This window comes from Alligator mississippiensis, chromosome 14 (assembly GCF_030867095.1).
Source record: "Alligator mississippiensis isolate rAllMis1 chromosome 14, rAllMis1, whole genome shotgun sequence".
Taxonomy (NCBI): Eukaryota; Metazoa; Chordata; order Crocodylia; family Alligatoridae; genus Alligator; species Alligator mississippiensis.
Window position 1 is genome coordinate 37,581,031 of NC_081837.1, and position 23,246 is coordinate 37,604,276.

Below are 23,246 nucleotides of genomic sequence, written 5' to 3' on the forward strand. Positions count from 1 at the left end.
GGGTTCGGTCACACCCCTGGGGGGAGGAGTGGTGTCCACCAGTGAAAGTAGAGGGCTGCAGTTCAGGATTTCTGGGCTTTATTCCAGGTCTCTTCTGAAGCCCCACGGGGAGCTCGATTGAGTCTTTACATCCCCTGGGTGATATGATAATGGTGCAACTTCCCGCGGACAGTGCCGGGAGTGTGATATGGTGTCAGGCGGGCAGAAAGTGAGACAGGTGCCGTTAGCTGCTCGGAGGGAAGTTGAAAATCCCAGGCGTTAAGCTGTCGGCTTGTGATCGGGGCACCCCAAGGGCTGGATCTTCTCTGAAAGGCTTGTGACTGGCAGCCAACACGCTGTGCAGTCTGGCTATAAAGAAGCAGGGGCTGAGTTTGCAGCAGCCACTGGGCTGTAAAAGTGTTTTCAGCTACAAGGATATAAGTCTGCTTTTGCTTCCAAAGCAGGGTGAGGCACAGGAGGAAGCTCTCTATATCGCTATGAATGATGGGGCGGAGCCCCTGCCTCTCTTCAGGGCTTCGGAGAGAGCAGAGGCTGCTCAGCACCTCTCCGTGCAGACACGTGTCCAAGGCAGTGAATCTCTGTGCTGCTGCTCTGCAAGTGCCCGCTGCTCACTTTGTGCCCCTGGTCAAGAAAGCGATTTGCTGTCTCTCTCCCCTCCTATCATAAATCCCCCTTGGCCTTTCCATCCTGAGCCTGCCCAGGAAATGACGGCTCTTTCCGCAGCTCCTGTGAAAGATGTTGTTTTCTCTGGAGTGAACTCAGAAGTGCAGCCCCACGTCGAATTCAGGAGAGCGGCCCATCACTTTTATTGCCTGTCGGAGATACTTGGCCAGACTGTATCAGTGCTATTAGGGGAGAGCCTAGGCTTGGCTTTCTGTCTTCACCACACCTTACCATCTACACCCATGCAGAACAAAGTGATGTGCTCTACCCAGGTGTGTGTGACTATATTGAGTGCAAGCTGTCGGGTAAATAGGCTCAGACATCTCAGCCCTGCATCTGGGGTGTGCAGAATTAACCCTTCAAGACAATTTTCCAGGGTCTGGTGTCCTGTGATGAATAAGACCTTTGGGGCAGGATCCTGAGCTGGTGTGAATTGGCATTGCTGTGTTGAAACCAGTGGAACACTCCTAATTTGCAATAGTATGGGACCTGGCCATGAATAGACGCTTGTGTTTAGGAAAGACCATGCCCAACAATGTTCTGTGCTCCCCATGGCTGGGGTGGGGCTGGGGGGTGGATTGGATCTGTTTTTTGGGGGGCCCAAGCTGGAATTGCTTACAATGGTGTGAAGGAGGCGAGAAAGATGATCGTATCAGGATGGTTGTGCTTTGCACGTGTTTTGAAGAGGTATAAGTGTGCATGCACAAGGGGAAGAAGGAGGAATCAGGCCGGTTACCAAGCCACTTGGGCTGCTGAATTTTGAAGTGGCGGCCCAGTTCACCAGCCTGTTCGCCAGGAGGACAGGGCTTGGCTAGTGCTTTGACTTTTTTATGGCAGGAGAATCCACAGCCGCAGAGAGGTGAGGTGGGACAGCCAGGGGATAACACCGTGGGCAACATTTATTTTTTTTCCTGCAGGTGTTTCAGCCTGTCTTGTTCTTGGCATTGTCTGGATCATCTGCTTTTGTATCTGTTTGTGGGTTTTGTCACACCTAAGAGTGCCAACCAGAGATCACGGTCCATTCGCGTTAGGTATGGTGTATGTGTAGTAACTTACTCGGGGCCTAGAGAGAGTAAGAGAATGCAAGAGTTGTAGGAAGGCGGAGTTGTGGGATCATGCGCTGTACCAGCATAGCGTAAAAAGATGGTGCTTGCCTCAAGGTGCTTATTATTATGTGTGTTAATGACCAAGCAGAAAGGGAGAAGAAAATATTCTGCGGTGGAGTTGAGAGAGAGCTGCCCCTACCCTCGTTGTTTGTATATCCACCTCCTCTCCCTCCATCTCCTTCCCTCTGCACCAGGGATGGTGTTAACACTGTGCACGTTCCCTTACTATCGTCACTGCAAATCTGAAAGCCTGAGCATTGCTTTCAGGCCCCCATTAGCGCTCGTGACCCCAGGAAATCCCCAAAGGTCAGCAGGCAAACCACACTGTCAGGAGGCGCAAGCTGCTGATGTCTTCATCTTCGTAATAATGTAACATTAAACAAGCGATATTTCAGCCGCGCAGCATTAGCAGAGGCAGCTGAAATTCTGTGACATGGCAAATATCCCAGAGACTGTCGTTAAATTATCTGAATTTGTCAGCAAATAAATTATCTCCAGAATGTTTGCTTACCAAATAAACAGAGAGGGGCAACAGCACCTAGCAGCAACACAGATTGCAATAAATAAGCTGGCAGCATGGTGCCAGCTCATCTTGCTTCTCAGGGGTTTGTGCAAAGGTTTCTTTTGGTGTTTTATACAGGGCTCGTGCCCTTGAATTTCCTTGTGTGCTTGGAGTGAACCCCAAAACTCTCGCGATGGCTACGTCTGGACTGCTGGGTTGTGCTTGGTTTCCCTTTCAGTACGTGTGGTTTTGGGGCCACAGCTACCGTGGGGGAGAATTAGGATAGCTCTACTGATTTCAATGGAACCGTGTTCTTGCGAATCTGCCCCAAAGACTTGAGCGGCGGGTGCAACACTGATTTCTACCAGCTGGCAATCTGGCTACAAAACATCACGTGCCCCTTTGCAAGTCCTTTGGCTCTCATGAGTTTGCCTGAAGAAGAAGCCCCCAATGCAGGAAGGCACTTAAGCACATACTTGGGATTAAAGCTCACTTGTGAGCCGAGCAGCCTTGCTGAATTGGGAGCGAAACCCCAGCAAATGATGGGTCGCAATCAATGGCAATGCTTTGCCTTTTTAACATCCTTTTCTGTCACTGTGTTCAGAGGCATATTTTCAAGTGAGTTTAGCTGCCATCGAGACAGCCGCAGACGAGTTGCATCCAGGAGTCCCAGTGTGTTGGGTGCCTGGCTCAGCTGGATGGCAGCCCATCATTGTCACAGTGCAAACTGCTCGGTGATGCTTTGCTTGGAAAATCTGGCCCTTACTGTGACTGCCGAGTCGAGCTGGGAGAAATTTGTCAGTTGAAACTTTTCTCGCCAAAAAACCCCCCAGGTTTGGATCAGATGAAGCATACAGCAGATTTGTGTTACATCCGTCGAAATATTTTGCCCCCTAAAAAGCTTGGAAAAAAATTCCTATAGTGAAACATTATGTTTTGACATGTTACCAGTGAAATATTTTAGTTTTCCATTTCCAAAGGCTGACTTGCTACTACATTTCCTTCGATTTATTTAAAAAAAAAAGTGGGGGGGGGGGCACAAACACTGGAAATAAAAACATTTGGTTTGATCTGGATTTTTATTTCCTCCTCCTCAACCTATTTTATTTCGCTGGAAAAATGGGAAACACTTTTTGTTTTGAATCAGTCCAACGCGAGTCATTTTCTTCCTCGAGTTTTAAAATTTGGGCAATAGGAAAAAAAAGAGCTGGCTTGTTCTCAGCGCTCTGATGGCAAAGGTTGGATTAGGAAAAGTTGTCCCCCTTGTTCTTCAAAGGGTTGGGCTGCACGTGGGCAGCTGCATTTGGGTCAGCCTGGATGAGCCGTGGGCTCTCCGAGCATGGCTGGAAAACCACAGGCCTGGGAGTGGGAATGTATGCTCGAGTGTGAGAGAACGGTTGCAGGGAGGTTTTATAATTCAGTGAGGGAAGAGAAAATGATCCCAGATAAAAAAACATAGAGGTAGGCCTCCTGCAGAGGGGAACACCCCGCTGTTGATGGTGCTCCTTGGCTGGGAGTGTGCGGGGTGGGTGATTTTGTGTGCATCTTCGTGTGGTGGGGTTTTTTTTCCTTTTGTCTTCTTTTCGTGTTTCCTCCCCTTTGTTTTCTCAGGGTGTTTTTTTCTTTCTTTTTGTTTCTAAAATTTTCTTCAGGGCCTCCGATTTTATCTCAGCCTTGAAAATTCATTTCAATTACCGTTTACAACCCAGCGAAATGCTGCAGTCTCCGTAGTAACGGCAGCCGCTGCGCTTTGATGGGGGTAAAGCCTCTCTGAGCCGGTTCCCCAGTTGTCACTCCTGTCTCTTCTTGTCTGGCTCCTTGTGCCCCGGGACACAATTAGGATGTCTTCAAACTGTTTCTGTTGTCGCTGCTGCTACGCGTTGGCCAAGTCCTCTGCTCCTGTAGCTACGGGAGATCAGTGTCCTTTATTGTCTCACGTCACCACCGAAGCCTGCTTCTGCCTCGAGCTGCTCGCCGCCCTCTTTCTAGCAAGACCTCAGCTCAGGGCAGGTCCCGCATCCCTCTTAGGGTGTGGAAGTAACTTGTGAAATGTTTCCAAAGGAAACGGGTTTGGAAATGTTTCGAAAACGGAATAGTTTGAACCCAAGGATGTGCGTACAGCCCTTGGGGTGCTCCGCTTCAAAATTGCCGCAGCTGAATGCAGCTGCATCTCTCCAGCCGGTGGGTGCTGCAGGGGTTAGAAGATGTCATGGGGCGTCCTTGGCTGCTTGGAAGAGCGCAGCCCAATTCTCCTCTCCCGCCCACATCACCCCATGATGGAGTCGCTCCTGATTTATACCAGAGTAAGGGAGTGTGGACTCTGGTCCCAGGGAATATGTGCAAGTGCATGCTGTAGGGCACGGGCAGTGAGGACTTGCTGGTGTGGGGAGGCTTTCCAGTCTCTCACCAGACCGCAGTGGTAGAGGAGGCTGGGGTTGAAGCACCTGGCAGTGCTGGAGCCCAGAGCCAGGGAGTGGGACACCGCGGCGGCACAGTATGGTAGGCCGTCGCTCAGCCTGCAAGCTGGCCACCCCCTTCTCCCTCCCTGCCCGGTGCAGTGGGGGAGAGTGGAGCACTGTGCAGTGCTGGAAGATTTATGGATCCCCCGTCCCCTTGTGCAAGTAAGAGGAAGGGAACATGCTTCAAAATAGTATGAGAAGCAAGGATTTTTGTGATGGTGTTTTTTATGGGTCCAACTCCAATCTATGTAGTCCAGTGCATAAACCTTGGCCCACCAGGGCTATCGCATCACTCCAGCACTATCAGAGTAGTACTCATGTCAAGCAGTATGGTTCTGGAGCATGTTGGCTGCTTTTGCAACATTTCCAAAGGCATGTACCTTTGCACAACTGACTTTTTAAATGTTGCACTTGTTACTTCTGTCTCCAACTTTATAATCCTTCCTGATGCATCCCGCAGCTTTCCCTCACTGGTGGTTGTCAGCATTCCTCGTACTGGGGGTCCATCTACCTTCCAGCTGGTTAGGCCCTTTCTCCACTCCACCCTGCTCCCATCTGAGCCGGGACCCTTTTCCCACAGCCTCTCGCTCCACTTTGCACCCCAAAGACCTGGCAGCACCTGCTGAGGGTGCTCTGTGTGCAAAGGAGCTGCTGCCCCTTGCTCTTTTCTCGCCTTTCTGCTGCCATGCAATGTGGTTGAGTCAAACTCACCAAAAAAAGCTCCTCCTCCTGCTGCCTTTTCAATAATTCACAGGGTTATGGATACAGACTGGAGCAGAGAGGGCCTGTAATGGGAACTGTGGAGAGGAGGGCTCGCCCAGGAGAGAAATCATTGGAAGGGGCTGGGTAAGGGAGGCAGAGAGGGTGCGTCGGGGGGTTGCATCTTGAGCCCTTAGCCAAGCAGACAGCTTTAGGCCAGCAGGATTTTCCCAAAGGCTGCTGGCTCCATTTCCCACCCCCCCTCCCCCTCAACTCCCTTTTTACTAGAAAACTAATTAATGGCCTTAGCTTTGTGAGGTTGGATGTTAATGCTGTTCTGAACTGGGCCTGGGGATTTCTGCACGCTCCTGTCTGCATCTGCATAGCAGCTAAGGCCAGGCTGCAGCTGGATGCTGAATACTAACGTGGATGGAGGGAAGGAAATGGGAGGGGGTTGGTTTGGCTGCCATTCTTCATGTTCTTTTGCCTTTTTTTGTTCCTTGCTGGTCTCTTGCTGATAATGTGCAGGGTTTGTTTTTTTTCTTTCCGCCCAGTACAGCATGTATCAGTCAGGAGAACATATGTGAGGATTTGTACTGCGCGCCTCTTGGCTCAGATGATAAAAAGCACCTGTCGAGAGGCTGGGTCTGAGGGAAGTGAGATATGCCAGGCAGTGGACCCACGCCCTGATCTCAGCTTTGCCTCAGGCTCATTTTGCAGCAGAAGAGAAACTGGTCCTGGCTGCTGGGTGCCTCCGTTTCATGGGGAATGCAGCTTGAGCCAAGGTTGCAGAGGTGCTGAGTGACCGCGGCTCTTGCTGATAGCAGGTGCTCGGGACCTTTGGAAAATCGGGCCTGAGGTGTCTGTGTGATTTGGGCTGCCACCAGGAAATTGTCCTCCTGCTGCCAGGTGTTGCCATCCCCCAAGCCCTGCTGAATCCCTGGGGCGGAGGGGAAAAGCCCTTCTCCCATGGTGTGCCAGGAAGGTGGAACCAGATCTCAGTTGCTCTTGCTGTAACTGGGCTGGAAACTAGGGCAAGGCTCCAGTGTGCCAAGGCAAGTTTGCACCATGTGAGCCAGGCAGTGGATATCTCCCTGCACTGGAAAACTCTCCAGGGATCACCTGCTAGCAGATACCAGGACTGGACTAGCAGGGAGCTCCCCCATGGCCATTTCCCCCACCCCCTGTAGCATCTTCTATTGGGGAAGGCTGGGCGCCCCCACATAGCCGATGGTCCTGCCTTCTTCCCTAGAGCATCTTGTTCCAGGAGGGATGGAGACTGTGGCAGCTGGGAGCTTGGACACACAAGCAGAGCTCCTGAACCATTTTTTCTTCTCCCACTCGGAAGAGAAGCGGGGTGAGGAGCAAGTGGATGGCTGCCCCCTGCCAGCAACCGTTCGTTGTTCCCTGCCGTGACTCATGCTGGGAGAAGTGGTGAGACAAAAGCCCCAAAGGGTCTGGGGCACTGTCACCTCTGTGCTGGGGAGAGCAGCACTGTGAGTGATTTTGATTAACTCCTGCTGAAAGCCAATGCCAGGGATGTGATTGGAATTGATGCTAATCCTTTCTCATTCACTGCTGGGGAACATAGCTGCGTCCCTTCTCAGAGGGGTGCCTGGCAAGGCTCGTTGAGTACTTGAAAATTAATTATCAGACCGGTAGAACGATGCGCGACCCTGCTATTATAATCAGCAGGGTCACATTCCCTCCGCGGGCCTAATCTACTGAGAGTTTCAAAGAGATTTATTGTGTTCTTGTCTGGAACATGCCATCACAAGACTCTGCTGCCTGATCTGCATTTTCCTGCACTGGCCTAATTTCCTCTTGGCAAGCGTTTTGGTCCCAGCAAAAGGTGCTGCAGTAACAGCCTTGGAGACTTCCTCTGATCTGCGACAGTGCAGGGCCAGCCAGGAAAGCGGGAGGGCGAGCTGCAGTTGTGCTGTGTGGGCTAATGTGGGTTCAGAGGCCCCCCACGAGGGGTGGCAGGGGAGCTCAGCCTTCATCGTCTGTGCACTCTGCGCTCAGCTGGCCATCAGGAGGTCCCTTTGCTTGGACAAGGGTCTGGCAGAAGGTGATGGGACACACGGTGTCTTTCCCAAGCCTGCTGGTTGACGGCTGTTATCTGAGTCACGCCTACTGAGATGAGCCATGTGTTCGCACAGGATTTCATAATCCAGCCAGGCAAGGCTGCATAATCGTGCCCAGACACAGCATGCCCACACATACCTGTGCTAGGTTTAATCTAGTTAGCACGGCTAACAATAGCAGTGTGAACACAGCATGGACTTCAGGGTGGGGGACTGCAGAAGCAGGGGATATAAGCCGGTTGTGAGCTGGGGCTGAAGTCTGCATTGATGGCTTCTCTGCTGTTGTTACTTGGGCTGGGTAACTGGAAATGACTGTAGATGTGCCTGCCTGTGCTGCCTCAGACCTTTGTGGCTGTGCTGATGTACCTCGGTGCATTACCAGAGGTCACGCCCAAAGTCTGCGAGCTGGGACTTGAACCCATGTGTCCTGAATCTGACAATCCAGTGTTTTAATAGCTAGATTATGAGAGGCTGAAAAATTTGTACTGGCACCTGACTGGTGTTCAGTCACCTGGAATGATGATGGTGGACTCTCCTTGACTTCCTAGAAGATGCAGATGGATGTCTATCTTCTATGTGTATTCTGGTGTCAGCGTTTTGAGAGGAAGACATTGGATTTCCATCCTTTTTAGCCAGAACTGGAGGTGCTTGTTCTAACACAGTCTGCTCCAGTGGTGGGAGATCATTTTTCACTACAAATGTTTAGGGCTGGATTTACAAAGGGACTTGGATCTCTTAAAGAGGCAGTAAGGTACCCATTGGGACAATAATTCCCAGCACTGCCAGTGACTTTCAATAGGAGTTAGGCACCTAATTTGCTAAAGAATTTCTGGAAACCCCACTAGACATCTACATGCACCAATAAGCACCTAAACCCCTATGCAAACTTTGGCCCAAAGTGATTTTTGGCTTACAAATTCCATGAAAGTCAGTACAACCCATCAAAGGCCACCTTTGCCCAGAGGACTTCTCTTTTTGTCCGAAGCACCTGGGGGCTTTATGCTCGAGGGTGCTAGCTTTTTTAAAATTTAAATGTTGTAGAAGTTAAAAAAAAAATCTCTGATTAAATCAGTTCTGGCTCAGAAATTCAAGGCAGGAGGGTAGGGAAATCCAGAATCAGGGTCTGGATTTGATCTCCTAACTCTACGATATTGAGAAGAGTCATTTTTTTTTTTTCCTGTAAAAGGAAGGTATTTTCTTCCCTTCTAATTTTTGTGCCCGTCCTCCTTCTCTATCTTTTCATGCCTTCTCAGGATATTAGGGCAAGCCTGGGAAGGGGGTGATGATGCAGGGTTGACAGTGAGGTGGAGAAACAGAAAATATACTTTGGGATTGGCGTTCCCTCAGTGATGTGTATCAGGAAGGAAAATACCTCCCATTGTTGGCAAATATTTTCTTCCAAACTAGAAGTCTCATTTATAATATCTTTGGGGAACGGATCAGTTTGAGAGATCGTGGGCTTTCTGCTGCTTCTGCTGGTGGAAAGGCCCCGAGAGAGTTCAGTGAGCCCTTGTTTCGTTGTAGAGACCCATTGCAGGACTGCCTATAACATGCTGATTATTCTTTTGGAGGAGAACAAAGTGGGCACTGAAGCCAATTTATCCTGAGAGCAACCCACAGTTGCACGTTGGCAAGTCATGGTGAGCAACCTATGGAAGATGCAAGCAATGTGCTTATGATGTGCTCAGCATCCCACAATACTATGCGCAGTTGCACACCCTCAGCCATGCATGGAAACGTACCAACAAGGGATTTTCCTGGTTCTGTGTCACACAGGGATGTACCTGATAAGAGATGCCACATGCCTCTCACCTCAAGGGAGCACGTTGAAGAACACACATGTGACATACTGCTGGTCTTACGATAACGTGTTTTATCTGCGAGATAGCAACCCCTTAGGAGCACTGGGAGAGCATCCCCTTGGGTGTAGCTCTGGAGTAAAGTCTATTACACCCTTTTTTATTTTAATGGGTAATTATCTTGACAAGATAGAGTGGCTTGTCTGCTTGTTGAGAGATGAATGCATGAAAGGGCCCTAAGCTGAGGGAGAAGATTAATAGCCCCTGTCAATAACGTGGAAGAAAGGAGAACTTGACGGGCTTCGCATGAGTAATCTCCATGTAAGTCCGAGAGAATTTTTATAACTTTGAAGGATGGACTGTAAATTTACCTCCTTGATATTATCTTTTCTTGTTGGTCAGTTTGTATCGGTTGTTCTAACATCTTCTCAACCAGGCACATTGGCTGATGAACGCGTCTCCACACTCCTTCCTGGTGGAGTTTGGGAGCGGCACGAAACAGGGATGCCAGCGTGTGTCGTTCTCGCATCTCTGTTTTGCCTCCCGCTGCCCCGCTCCTGCCTGCCTGGCTTTAGGAGCAGCTGCCTTTTTGTTTAGCAGAGGTGAGGAGGTGTGCACATTGTGATCTCTCTTGCTTCTGGGCTTCCTTAATGTCACGGGGATGTTGTGGAGATGGGACGTGTGCTGGTGGTGGTTTGTATTGGGAGAAAAACAGAGCAGAAGCCTCTTAGTGGACTCCAGGGGAGGGCAGATCGTGGGAAGCATGGCCTCTCCCTCCCTTCTTTTTCCCTTTATCTGTTTCTCTTTCCCCACCTCCTTCTCACGTCCTCTCCCTCCTCTTCAGTAATATCCCTCATGCTCACCTCTCTGATCTTGCCTTCGTCTCCCTGTGTGAGTCACCAGGCAGCATCATGAGCAAGCGAACATGCTCTGCGTGGGGTGCGTAAGCAGGGATGCTGCTAACAGAAGTGCTTGCTGGGGACACGTATCAGCATCGCGCCCGGCTGAGAGAACCTCCCTGCTGCACTGCCCTCAGTTCAGCCCTCTCAGATAGAGAAAAACAAGTATCTCCTGATTGCACAGCCCCTGCTCAGGCTTGACCTGGCCAGTGGATGCTGTGGGCCATCATCCCTTGCCCCCGACATGCAAAAAGCCAGGGATAACAGCAGGGAATTTCATGGCTTCGTGCATGGATAGAGGATGGCAGAGACCAGTTGGTCTCTGCCACTTGGCAGCAAGGGTTGGGTGCCCCTTGATTGCTCACGGTACCAGCTTCCAGCACTGCAAAGAGATCTGTCACGTTCCAGGCTCTTAGGAAGCTGAGAAATGTGAACATCTGTTTCTTTTCTCCTTGGCTTTATCCTTGCCACCTCGGGGGCTCCCTGCCTACCAGGAACCTGCTGCAAACTGCCCACCCGCAAGAGCCTTTGCATGCTCTTGTGTTCCCTTCCTCCTTGAGAGGTAAGCTGGGGAAGAGAGGGCCACCTCTTCACCCTAGCTGACTTTCCCAGCTTCACTTCCAATTCCTGTTTGCTGGGCTGAAGGGGGTGGGAATGCTCTGCTCCAGCTCCTGTGCATGGAGGGCTTGCTTCACAGTTCCTATGAGGTCAGGTCAGGGCTTGAATGAGCTTACAACTACCAATTTTTTAATGTGGCCTTTCTTATGGGAAACCTTGTGCCTGTCGCATAATCTTGATTCCATGTCGCCCTCTGGCAAGCAGGTCTCAAGGCTGTAAGGCCGAGGCGGGTCCAGAGGATGGGAGGGAGCATAGATTCATAGATGTTAGGGTCGGAAGGGACCTCAATAGATCATCGAGTCCGACCCCCTGCATAAGCAGGAAAGAGTGCTGGGTCTAGATGACCCCAGCTAGATGCATATCCAACCTCCTCTTGAAGACCCCCAGGGTAGGGGAGAGCACCACCTCCCTTGGGAGCCCGTTCCAGACCTTGGCCACTCGAACTGTGAAGAAGTTCTTCCTAATGTCCAGTCTAAATCTGCTCTCTGCTAGCTTGTGGCCATTGTTTCTTGTAACCCCCGGGGGCGCCTTGGTGAATAAATCCTCACCAATTCCCTTCTGTGCCCCCGTGATGAACTTATAGGCAGCCACAAGGTTGCCTCTCAACCTTCTCTTGCGGAGGCTGAAAAGGTCCAGTTTCTCTAGTCTCTCCTCATAGGGCTTGGCCTGCAAGCCCTTGACCATACGAGTTGCCCTTCTCTGGACCCTCTCCAGGTTATCCGCATCCCTCTTGAAGTGTGGCACCCAGAATTGCACGCAGTACTCCAACTGCGGTCTGACCAGCGCCCGATAGAGGGGAAATATCACCTCCTTGGACCTATTCGTCATGCATCTGCTGATGCACGATAAAGTGCCATTGGCTTTTTTGATGGCTTCGTCACACTGCCGGCTCATGTTCATCTTGGAGTCCACTAGGACTCCAAGATCCCTTTCCACTTCCGTGCCACCCAGCAGGTCATTTCCTAGGCTGTAGGTGTGCTGGACATTTTTCCTCCCTAGGTGCAGCACTTTGCATTTCTCCTTGTTGAACTGCATCCTGTTGTTTTCTGCCCACTTGTCCAACCTATCCAGGTCTGCCTGCAGCTGTTCCCTGCCCTCCGGCGTGTCCACATCTCCCCATAGCTTTGTGTCACCTGCAAACTTGGACAGAGTACATTTGACTCCCTCGTCCAAGTCACTGATGAAGACATTGAAGAGTATCGGTCCAAGGACCGAGCCCTGCGGGACCCCACCGCCCACACCCTTCCAGGTCGAAACCGACCCATCTACCACGACTCTCTGGGTGCGACCCTCTAGCCAATTCGCCACCCACTGGACTGTGCAGTCATCCACGTCACAGACTCTTAACTTGTTCACCAGTATGGGGTGGGATACCGTATCGAAGGCCTTCCTGAAGTCTAAGTATACGACATCCACCCCTCCTCCTGTGTCCAGGCGTTTCGTAACCTGGTCATAAAAAGAGACTAGATTGGTCAGGCACGATCTGCCTGCCACGAACCTGTGCTGGTTTCCCCTCAGCATAATTTGCCCTGCCGGGCTCTCACAAATGTGAGCCTTGATAATTTTTTCAAAGACTTTACCAAGGATGGAGGTGAGACTGACTGGCCTATAGTTGCCCGGGTCCTCCTTCCTCCCCTTCTTGAAAATGGGGACCACATTGGCCCTTTTCCAGTCCTCCGGGACTTGGCCCGTGTGCCACGAGCGTTCGAATATTCCCGCCAGTGGCTGTGCAATGATGTCGGCCAGTGCCTTCAGCACCCTCGGATGGAGCTCATCCGGGCCTGCCGACTTAAAGGCATCTAGTTCCTCCAAGTGACTCTGCACCATCTCAGGATCTACACATGGAAGTCTGGCGCCTTGCTGCTGCCTCTCTACAACCCCAGTGAGAGACTTGTCGTGCCCCTCGCTTAGGAACACTGAGGCAAAGAACTCAGCAGAGGCAGCAGCTTTAGCAGACGTAAAGTGCCACCTTCCAGCCAGTCCCAGCCCCCTGGGAAGTCTAGTCTCAGCATCCTGCATGGAGTTCCTCAGTCCTCGAGTGATGGGAGCGCAAGGCTGGGGGGTCTTTGCAACCTCTCTCCACACTGGGCCGTGCAGCTCAGGCTGAGGGACGGAGCCACAGAGTCAGCCTGTGTGCAGCAGCCCCCATCAGGAGTCTGCCCAGTCTCTGTTCACACCAAGGTCTAATCTGATCCTGTGTGTTTGGGTCCTGTCCGTGGGGTGCATCAGTTTAGAGCTGGCTCCCCAGTACTGAACCTGCTGAAGAGTTGCCAGCCAGGTTTCCAAACCCAGGAGGTTCCAACCTTCTCCTGTCCCATCCGCACCGAAAAACAGAGGAGCAAACCTCAGGACTTTGCCAGGGTGGGCTGGGGTGGGCATCTAGCAGCTGCCCTTCATGGAAACCCCACCTTGCCCTGGCCCCCGTACGTTGAAGCTTCCATTTCCTTTTACTTGTTCAGCTTTCCATGCCCGTAGCCTAATCCAAGCTCACTTGTGCTCAGCCTGGTGTCTGGAGGGCTTTCTTCCAGGGGCTGTGACTGGGGTATTGAGGAAGCTCCCATCCGTTGCTCTCTGATGCAGTGCTACACCACAGGGGACTTTTCCTTAGCTTTAATTAACAGTGTGCTATGTTAATCGGTGTCTTTTGCTAAATGATTAACATGTTTCAAGTCCCATTAAGAGCAGTTATGACAGGGAGAGGCAGGCAGCTGTCGCTGGTAATTACCACATACTTGAATGATCCTGTAATCCAGGGTTGGCAGGAAAGGTTGGGAATGAATCTATGGGTCAGTGCTGGGGGCATCAGAGGAGTCAGGGAGTAGGACAGGAGGAGATCGAAGGGGTGGTGAGAACATGACAGAGGGCACGCAGCAAGTGATGGATATCGCAGACAGTCCCTTGATACTTGATAGCTCCCGAGAGACTGATACTGTAGATGCCAAGGGCAAGATGGATGAGACTGGCATGTGGGGAGATGAATAATATTTGCATAAGCTGTAGCTTAGACCATGACTGGGGTATGAGAGCCCTGAGATGCCAGAAAATACATACCACATGGCCCGGTGCCAACTGCGGACAGCTCCAATGCGGTGGAAACAAAACAACGCAAAGGATGGGACCAGGCTGTGCCTGGGTGCAGGGCAGGATGGGGTTGGCATTTCAGCCACAGCCCCACATACTATAGGGAATGATGCCCTTCCTGCGAGGCACTGCGGCCATGCAGCTGCCAGGACGGAGCGCCTGCCCTCACCCAGAGGGTAGACCACACTGCCTCCTGGGAGGTGCCATACCTCACATGAGCCACAGCGATCACATTAAATCAGGGGGGATGTTGAGAAGCCCCTCCAGTGATAACTAGTTGCAAAGGAAATGCAGAGAGGCAAGGGTTTAGTGGGTGGCCTCTTTTACTGGACCAGCTGCATGGTTGGGCTAGACTTACACAAGTTCTTAAATGCAGTGCATTCTTCTCCTGGTGACCTGAAGAAGACCGTGCTGCATTTGAAAGCTTGTCTAAGTCCATCCTAACCATGCAATTGGTCCAGTAAAAGAGATCACCCACAAAAATCTTTGCCTCTTGTGTTTCCTAGACCATCACTGCTACATCATCACCCAAACACTCCCGCCAACATATGCAGGTTATTCTGCCTCTCCTGGAAGGCCCTCTTCTAGGAGGTGGGACCTCCTGAAAAATATATATCGTAGTGCTGGAAAAAGCTTGGCATAGAGGAAGGAGATAGGTACCGACTCAGAGAGCTTTCATGCAGCACTGGGAGCTGTTTTCCTTCTCCTCCTCTCCCAAGTGCTCAGCTTTTATCTCTACATCCATATCAGGTTTGGGATGTTGCTTACTATTTGGCCCAGTTTCAGAAACATCCACCGCAGCCTCCTTTAGGCTTCATGATGAGTTTGGGGCTGTTTAGAATATATTTCCATGCTGACGCTGTTAGTGTTTACCGTGTAAAGTTTATGTACCATAAACTTCTTGTCTGGGAAAGATGAGTTCTAACTAGCTGAAAGGTTTTATGGGGTTTAGAGCAGAGATTAGTGTTAAGATGGAAGCGCTAAACAACTATAAGTGATTAAATGATGCTACTATGCTTCACGGGGAGATTTTTTGCACAATAGGCATTCAGCAGTTCCCAGCTATTCCCTGAGAAATATTGATAGACAGTCACTCGAGGCACAAAAAATTAGATCTGGGTTGCATATACCTCCATATCTGGCAAAGGTTGAGTCAAGGGTGTGGCTTTATCTAGGACTTGCAGTAGGACCTTGTTTTTATAATTTGCAGCAGTTGCAATAGGCACTGTACGCCCATATAGGATGAGACTGGTCCTGCTCTGAAGAGCTGCCTCTGAATAAAGAAGGCAGACAAAGGGGTTATTTGCATTAGGGGAACCGAGGCATAGAGAAGGATTATGGCCAAATTCTTATGGATCTTGGGTGCTCGTGACTCACAGCTGACCTGAATGATATCTCCAAATGATGATTTGAAAATCAGGCCCTGAAGGATTTATCCAAGGTTATGCAGCAGGTTGGTGGAAGGAGTGACCAGAACTAAAACAAGATTTCCTGAGTTTCTGCACCCTCAATTATCATAGGTCTAATTTCAGAACAACCCAACCCCTGCCCCTCTGATGGGAGCGTGTCTGAACATCAGAGCCACTGCGCTTACCGCCTCGTTTCAGCAACCGTTGTATGGGGATTGGTGCTGGGCAAAAGGCTGTGGGGATGGCCTCAGTGCATTCTGTGCCAACTTTCCAGCAGCTATCGGGGTATTTCTGCAGGCTGCAGCATAGTGTGGCAGTATCACAGTAGCTTCAAATGAAGTAGCTCAGGTCCTGGAAGCAGCTGGCTGTGGTAGCTTAGAGCTTCAAGTGAAGTCATTTAACTTTCTGAGAAGGTGAATGACAAGAGAAGCAGGGTTGATGAGCTCTGCGGTAGGGTGGATAGTTGTTCCCTGAATGCGAGCGACTTCGGGTATCCCTGTGCTACACCGCGGTCCGCCACACAGGCTTTGCCAGAGGGGTGTAGGAGCCTGGGCTGCAGCGAGCTCAGAGAGGTAGTTAGTTTGTTAGTCTGAAGTCAGCAGTAGACAGAGTTGTGTATGAAAGCTTATACCTCTCAGATTTAGTCTGTAAGGTGCAATGCTACCCTGCCTTCTGCCTGGAGCGAGCTGCCAAAGCTGTTACAGTGCACTGCAGAAGGAAGCGGTCAGCTATTCAACTGCCATATATACAACCATGCTGTTGGATCACCAACCAGTGCAATTACAGCTAGTCTGCAGACTCAGTTGTCATCTCAGCCTGAGTTTTCCAACTACTCCGTTGGTCTAATGAAAGATATCACATCTACCCAAAGAAGCTTGCCTGCCTACGTCCTTAGACCAACACGGCCACAACCCAAAATCTCAGCCTGAGTCACTCTGGAGAAAGTGGTAGGACTGCTGGTTTGGGGGATGCCTTTATGCTTCAGTGCAGCCTCTTAGCTGTAAATACAATGGGGTAGGGACATGGCTTATGGAGAGCTCCCGTGTACTCCCCTCCCATGTGGCTGGTGGGGCATGGGGTCAGGGTGCTGGACACAGGGCACTTCCAGTACTCCAAGCCCAGCGGCTGGTTGTGATGGCCCTGGCCCTCATGGAAAGCCCAGTGAGTGGGTTCCTCACAGCCTTATACCGTGTGCATCCACAGATCGTGAGCGGATCGGCCAGGACTCCTCGTATGAGCAGGAGGGGAAGGTGCAGTTTGTCATCGATGCCGTCTATGCCATGGGGCACGCCCTGCACAACATGCACAAGAACCTGTGTCCCGGTAAGGTCGGCCTCTGCCCCAAGATGGACCCGGTGGATGGCATGGAGCTCCTCAAGTACATCCGCAGTGTCAACTTCTCAGGTCTGTATGCCTGTGTATGTATGGGGAGGGCCTGTCCTTTGGTGTGACAAGGAGCGGGAGTGTGAGAGAGGAGGAGGAACATGTTGCACTCTCAGTACTCGCAGCATCGGGATGATTCGGAGGTTCTCTCACAGGGTGGGGTATGCACAAGAAAGAATTGGGCCCTTCCCCAGGTCCCCACCCCTGCTCTCAGCCTGGACTCGCTGCTTGATTTGTGTATTGCAGTAATGCAAAGAGCCCCAACAGAGATGGTGGCACCAGTAGGCCGGGTGCTACGCACACAGATACAGACTATCCCTGATGAAAGAAGGCACAGTCTGAGACAGCCTGATGTTATTGCTGCCCCAGTGTTGCTGATGAAATGGAGGCCCAGGCTGTTTAAAGGCCAGATTTTTCCCTAAGCACATTTGAAAATGAAGGATGGTGTTTTCATAAAGACCAAGTGGTTTCAGAGCAGGCTGAGAGGCCGCAAGACGTGTGCTCCCACAGGCAGTGTTCAAAATGCCCACTCCGACCACTTGCTCAAGGGTGGATCTATCCTGAGAACTATTAGCTACACTGCTATTGTGGGTAGATGTGCAATTAATTTTTTTCCACTAAGATTATTAGCGTGGCACAAGCCATGTTCTGCATGCAGGCGTTCTTCTGCAATTGGTACAATTATTCTTCTTCCCATGCTTTTCTGGCAGAAAACTCATGTGCTGGTATAACTGTATGAGCACTAGGAAAGCTATTCAGCATTAACCATGTTAGAGTATGCAGCAACTTTCTAGTGCAGGTGAAGCCTAAGGACCTAAATGGCAGCTGAGTTGTTTTGCAGATCCAGGGCTCATTTGGAGATATGAGCCCTGTGGGGAGTTCTGTGTCCTGGGATTTGCTCTAATTAAAGCGCTATCCTCCTTTCCACCTCCGGAGCATGTGTAAAAGTGCCCAGAGGTACTAAATTTAATGCGCATTAGCAAAAACGCATTAATGAACATGCTGACATGCCCTAAATTTCTTGTTTTATAGTTCTATTTTGTAGTGTGAGACCACCCACTGTTGGTTCATTCCTTTCCCAGTTCTGTTTCCATTCTTTCTTGCTCTCTTCTTTCCCCTTTGTTGAAATAAGTGTCTTGTCTGATTCATTCTGCTACATCTTTGTCTTCCTTCAGATCTCTCCTGGAAACTCATCTTTTCCCCATACTATTTCTCTTTAATAAACATTTTCTGTCCTGTCCTGCTTATTGCTTCTATTTATCTCTTCTCTGTGATCTTCTCTGCAATATGTCTTCCTTATTTATTTTTCCCTCTTCCCCTCTTGCTCAATTCTCGGCTCTCTCTTTTTATTAGTATTTATTTGTACAATTCACTTGATTTAACTTTCGAGTAATTTTAAGCAAGTGGCAAAGTGCTTTGGGTGAAGGCATTAGGCTAAATTTATAGGACTGGCTAAAGAGCCCCTAGTACTTCTCATGAATTAGCATGTCCTGGTCAAATTGCAATGTGGATAATTACATGTATTCTTTCTTAAGAGTCCCTCTGTAGTTTCAATGGGGTATTATGGACCTGTCTATCTGTTCTCAGTGACTTATGATTTGCATTACCTTTTTGCTTCCTCTTTGGCCTTGGATTTGAACTTCAGCCTAAATTAGGGTAGCCTCTTCCCGCTATTTCATGAATGCAGCTGTAGCATTCACCGAAATATCAGATATCAGATTCACCCAAAGAACCTTGTTTGCTGTAGCACCTGAGTTGCAATTGAAGTTGGCTGTATTTCAGCTGCCAACCATAGCTTGTCATGCAAGCAGGGGTGTCTGTGGCATGAGACGAAGGTAGAAAATGCTCTGTCCCTAGAGGGAAAGCTCAGGTACAGGTTAGGTGTGTGTGCAGGGGGGTGCTTAGGTTGTTTTGCATGCAGCAAGAAGAAGCTCTCTGGAAACGGATTATCGGGGCCAAGCCAGCCATGCCTCTGGCCGTACACGCTTCAGGAGTCTTTGCTCTGTCCGGGTCTGAATCAAACCCTGCTGCTTTTACATCTGAAGATGGCTCAGTGGTGCAGTGAGTTAATTCCTTCCCCCATGGCAAACCAGCCTGGGTTCACAGGGTGCCCCAGGTCATGCAGGTGGGAGGAGTTGGTGCTGTTGTCTAACTCCCTTGTCTTTGCCAGCCCATAGACCAAGCTCACTGCCTTGCAAGTGGCATGTGCTCAGCAGAGGCTGCTGCAGACCTGTCCAGTATGAAAGACCTTTGCAGTTTTGGGCGAGCAGAGTGGGTCTAGGTCTGGGGCAGGGGTGGACACCTCAGCACTTGTCTGCACTAGGTCAGTCCTTAATGAGGGTTGTTGCAGAGCTGTGAGAGGTCCAGGCCTGGAACAGGAGAAGGTGCTGCAGGCCGAGGTTGAGGTAGATCTCCAGGCCTTGTGGGGCAGCCTGTGACTGCAGCAGCAAGGCACGCTGTGTGCCAGGTTTGAGGTGTGAATCTGTGCTGAGAAATCCCCCGTGGCACTTCCCTGGGCTAAGCCTGCCAAGAGCCACTGCCTGTAGCCGGCAATTTTATGAAGTCCACGTTTGTCCGGGCTGCATATAAATGTGAGGTGCTGTGTCTCTGTTTCCCTCTGCGAGCTGCATAACTGAATGCTGAGAGGAGATTACTGTTCCCACTGAATGAACAATGTTGCATCATGATGTACTGCTGCTGTGCGTGGATTTATTGTTCAGTGCTTTAGGAAAGAGACACCAAGATTTTGGCTGGTGTTGTGAGGACGTACGGGCCACTAGGGGACAGGAGGGAGACCTGCTGAGCATCTTTGAAATCAGCTGCACATGGGAAACTGAACAGCTCAGATAAATGACAAGTCTAAGGGCTGATTTCGACATGGGAGCATGTTAGTTTTGCTGGTGTCTCTGCTAGCTATGCCTTCTTTCTCCATCTCCATCATTTCTCGCTCCTTTATCTCTGCCGTCTCTTTCGCTCACTAATGATGTCTCAGCTTGACTTCCTGGCCTCGCACCTTTTATAGCTGTTTACATCTGTGCAAAGTGAGTGTGAAACACTACCGCTAGAGCGGGCGGAGAATTCTGCAGTTTCTCTTCACACAGGGGTAAGGCTCTGGATTAGCATCACCTAAATTGAGCATTGGCAGTAGGACTTAAGTCCTCTCTAAAAGCTAAGCACCGGTTAGTTAGTGGTTAGTGCTTTGCCGAATGGGGGTGTTTAAATACAGGCTGAATTAAGGCTTTAGAAGACTTTCCTAGATTTGAGGCAAGGAAATCTCAGGCTCAGGTCTGTCCCAATGGCTATTGTTGCTCAGTAAAGAGTCATAGCGGCCAGCCCCAAGGATACCAGAAATACCCATTGCTGCAATGTCCAAGTACAGGTTATGGGGATTTCTGTTTGAAAGAAATGAAATTTGTTTGGAGAATTGAAGGGGGCTAGAGCCACAGTTGAGCTGATCTACCCTATCTGAGGTTCAGGCCAAATGAGTCTCTTGTTATCTTCATCCACATGAGCAAGGTGATTTTTTTCTGAGAGGTCAGTCATTGCCCTGACAGGTTTGCTAGGATGGGCTATTTTTTATCATAGTTATTGAGACCCAAAATGCTGTAAGGACCGTGGAAGATGGCAGCAATTTAAGGGCCTCTTGGAGTTAGGAGCAAAGAGCCCACTGACTTTATTGGATCCGGATTAGATTGTGCCAGATGGATTCAATGCAGGGTGCAGCAAAGTGCACTGCCTTTGGATGCTAATCCCTTCCTGTCTTGCAGGCATTGCTGGGACCCCGGTGACGTTCAACGAGAATGGAGATGCACCTGGCCGTTATGACATCTACCAGTACCAGATCCGAAATTCCACCCCCGAGTACAAAGTCATTGGGCAGTGGAGCGATCACCTGCACTTAAATGTAAGACCTTGGACTGGTTTTGCATTTGCCTGTACAGTCAGTGGAGAGGCATCTGGCAAAGAGAGAGGCCAGCAGCTCTACAGCATTCCCTGGGCAGCATTGCCTCTGTGCTAATCTTAGAGAAATGACCTGGCAGCTGGTTTACAGGGGATGGAAATCCCCAGTACCCAAATTGGCTGCACTAACTCACTACTGTGGCCAACCAAGCTCTTCCCAACTTATGCGTGATACACTATTAGCTTTGGAAGGATGTAATGTGTTCTGCATTCATGGAACACCCTTGAGGAGTGTCGGGTGCAAGGATAAGCACTCCTAGGTTAAGAAATGCCATAATTAAGGCTGCCCGCACAACCTCAGTTCAGCCTCCTTGTGTGTGTGTATTATGAAACAGTCTTTAATGACATTCTCACTCGTTGCTTTCTCCCTAGTACGTGAGTGTGTAATTAAAGGGCTCTATCCTAATGCGTGTGCATGAGTGGCCCATTTAAGGTTGCACCGGTAGCTTTGATTCCAGCATTTCCTAATGCTCGAGTTTCTGACTTCATGTGGATCATAGCAGTTTTTGGACGTAGGATTGTTTTATGTGCCATTTCCAGTTTTTTGGTTTTTTTTTATGATTTAAAAGTAAGTGGCAAAAAACAAAACTCTCTCACAGGGCATCGTATGGAGATGCGCTGATGAGATGGACCCTTTAGAGCCACTGCTCAGACACTTGAGTGAATGGATGAACTGAGAGCAGTCAGGAGAGGTCAGCCCTTTTGTGTGCTGGCACGAGGAGGGAGCAGAGCCCTTATCCAACAGGTTTCACAGACATTTGCTATAGCAGAGAAAGAGGCTGTGTGTGTGCAGTTTTGGGTCCTTTTGGAGGTGAATGTCCATTTGTTTTAGGTCCATTTTGGAGGCTCTGGAGGTGAACGTGTTTGAAAGCCCATGGGCTCTTCTGACTATTCCCTCCTTGTGCAGTCCATTCTGCCTATCCAGCCAGACCCAGTTTTCTCCTTGCTCATCATCAGATCTGTGTCTCCCTCCCCCATCCTCACCCATCCCTTTTCCTGACCAGTCCCTTTGACTACTGTTGGACCCCAAATTTTTTCTTCCCATCTGTTATACTGCATTTTCAGTACCGGCTCTTGTATCCTCTGCATTCAGCCAAGATGCTTTCTCCTTCATGCTGCCAGGGCCCAACAGGGCTGTCGTTGAGCGCACAGGACAGACAGGCTCCCTGCTCTCAGATCAGGATGTGGATACAACAGTCTGTGCAACTCAGAGTTGCAGTTGCAAGGGAAGTCCTGCTGCACTTGAAAGAAAAGTCCTGCAAGGAAAGCCAACTGGAGCACAGTCACTGCTCATGGCTAACCTCTCAGAAGTGTCTACTGAGCCTGTTTGAATGGTAGTTTTTCAAAGGTTTATGAATCAACCAAATTTAGATGGGTTTTCATGGGGCAGCAAAAGGCACATCCCTGATGCAACAATGAGCCATTGGCCAAATTTCTAGTCTCTGCTCCAAAGCAATTGATTGTCAAAGCATTTCAAAGAGGTCACTGAGAGTTTTTTTTTAACTCAGGCAAAAAAAAAAAAAAAAAAAATCCTTTGTCTTTTGTCCTAGCTTTGCCCCTGAGCTTGGGGCTTTAAATTTTTTTTTTTTTTTTTTTTTTTTATCTCCCAGAGGCACTGTGTTTGCATTGGGTCAACAAACAGTCGCTGCTGAGCTTATCATTCTCTCTCTCTCATTTTCGTCCTTCCACTCCAGGGATAGCTGCAGCTCATCGATTCTAGAAATGGTCTTTGTACGTAGCAGTTTTGCACCTTAGCCTGGTTGGGTTGATGGTACTAAATAGGTGCGAGGCACTGCGTTTCAGAAATAAGAAATAGCTTTTAGTCACAGCTCCATTTTTCTTCCTGTCCTTCCAATGCCAGAACGTCCGGCAACCCCATAAGTAGAAATTGGCAGAAAACAGTTCTCCCATCCCTTGAGAATTCTTGAAGTTTGCAAATTTTTCCTGTCCTGAATTGGGATGAAAAGTTGAAATCTCAAAATTGTTTACATAAAAAAAGCAATGGGATCAGCTCAGTTGAAAGACTTTGTTCTGATAACGGCAAATCATGTTGTTTTGATTTTGCCTTTTAAATGTATGTTTTTTTTAAGTTTTACCACCATTTAACTTGAAATTTGAAACAAAGAATAATTTCAAACTGGAAAGTGGAAATTTTCATTTAAAAAATGTCCAGATGGATCATTTGGACAATTTCAAGACTTGCATTGGAAAAAGAGTTGAACTCAACCTGGACCCAGTATTGGTTTTGATAAATCGGCCTTTTTGCGATAAGTGGGTGGAGGATGGGGAGGGAATGCTTTATTTGAGAATTCCTGACCACCTCTTTTTGTGAGCCATTTTTGCTCTTACCACAGTATATTATCTCCCTCCTGAGCTCTTGGGCTCTTTCTTCATCTCTCAGCCCCTGCAGCATCCTGGTGAGTATCATGGAGGGTCAGAAACACCCTGCTCGATATGCGTGAATGAAAGGAAGAACAGTTGCATTGCAGATGCAGCAACACATAGTAGGAGCAACAGCCTTTTTACCAGCACCCATTCCTTTGGGAGTATTTCCCATGCCAAGCATTCAGATGACACTCCC

At 49.5% G+C, this 23,246-nt stretch overlaps 1 protein-coding gene across 4 annotated transcripts in view; it reads left to right on the plus strand.

Moving 5' to 3' along the window:
- GRM4 (glutamate metabotropic receptor 4) overlaps positions 1-23,246 on the plus strand; it is a 226,497-nt gene that overhangs the window by 171,864 nt on the left and 31,387 nt on the right. For all 4 annotated transcript variants that reach the window (XM_014598265.3, XM_019484893.2, XM_014598267.3 and 1 more), the window contains 2 exons: positions 16,526-16,726; positions 20,473-20,609. In XM_014598265.3, the coding sequence (XP_014453751.1) occupies positions 16,526-16,726; positions 20,473-20,609 (338 nt within the window). The remainder of the gene's footprint in view (positions 1-16,525; positions 16,727-20,472; positions 20,610-23,246) is intronic.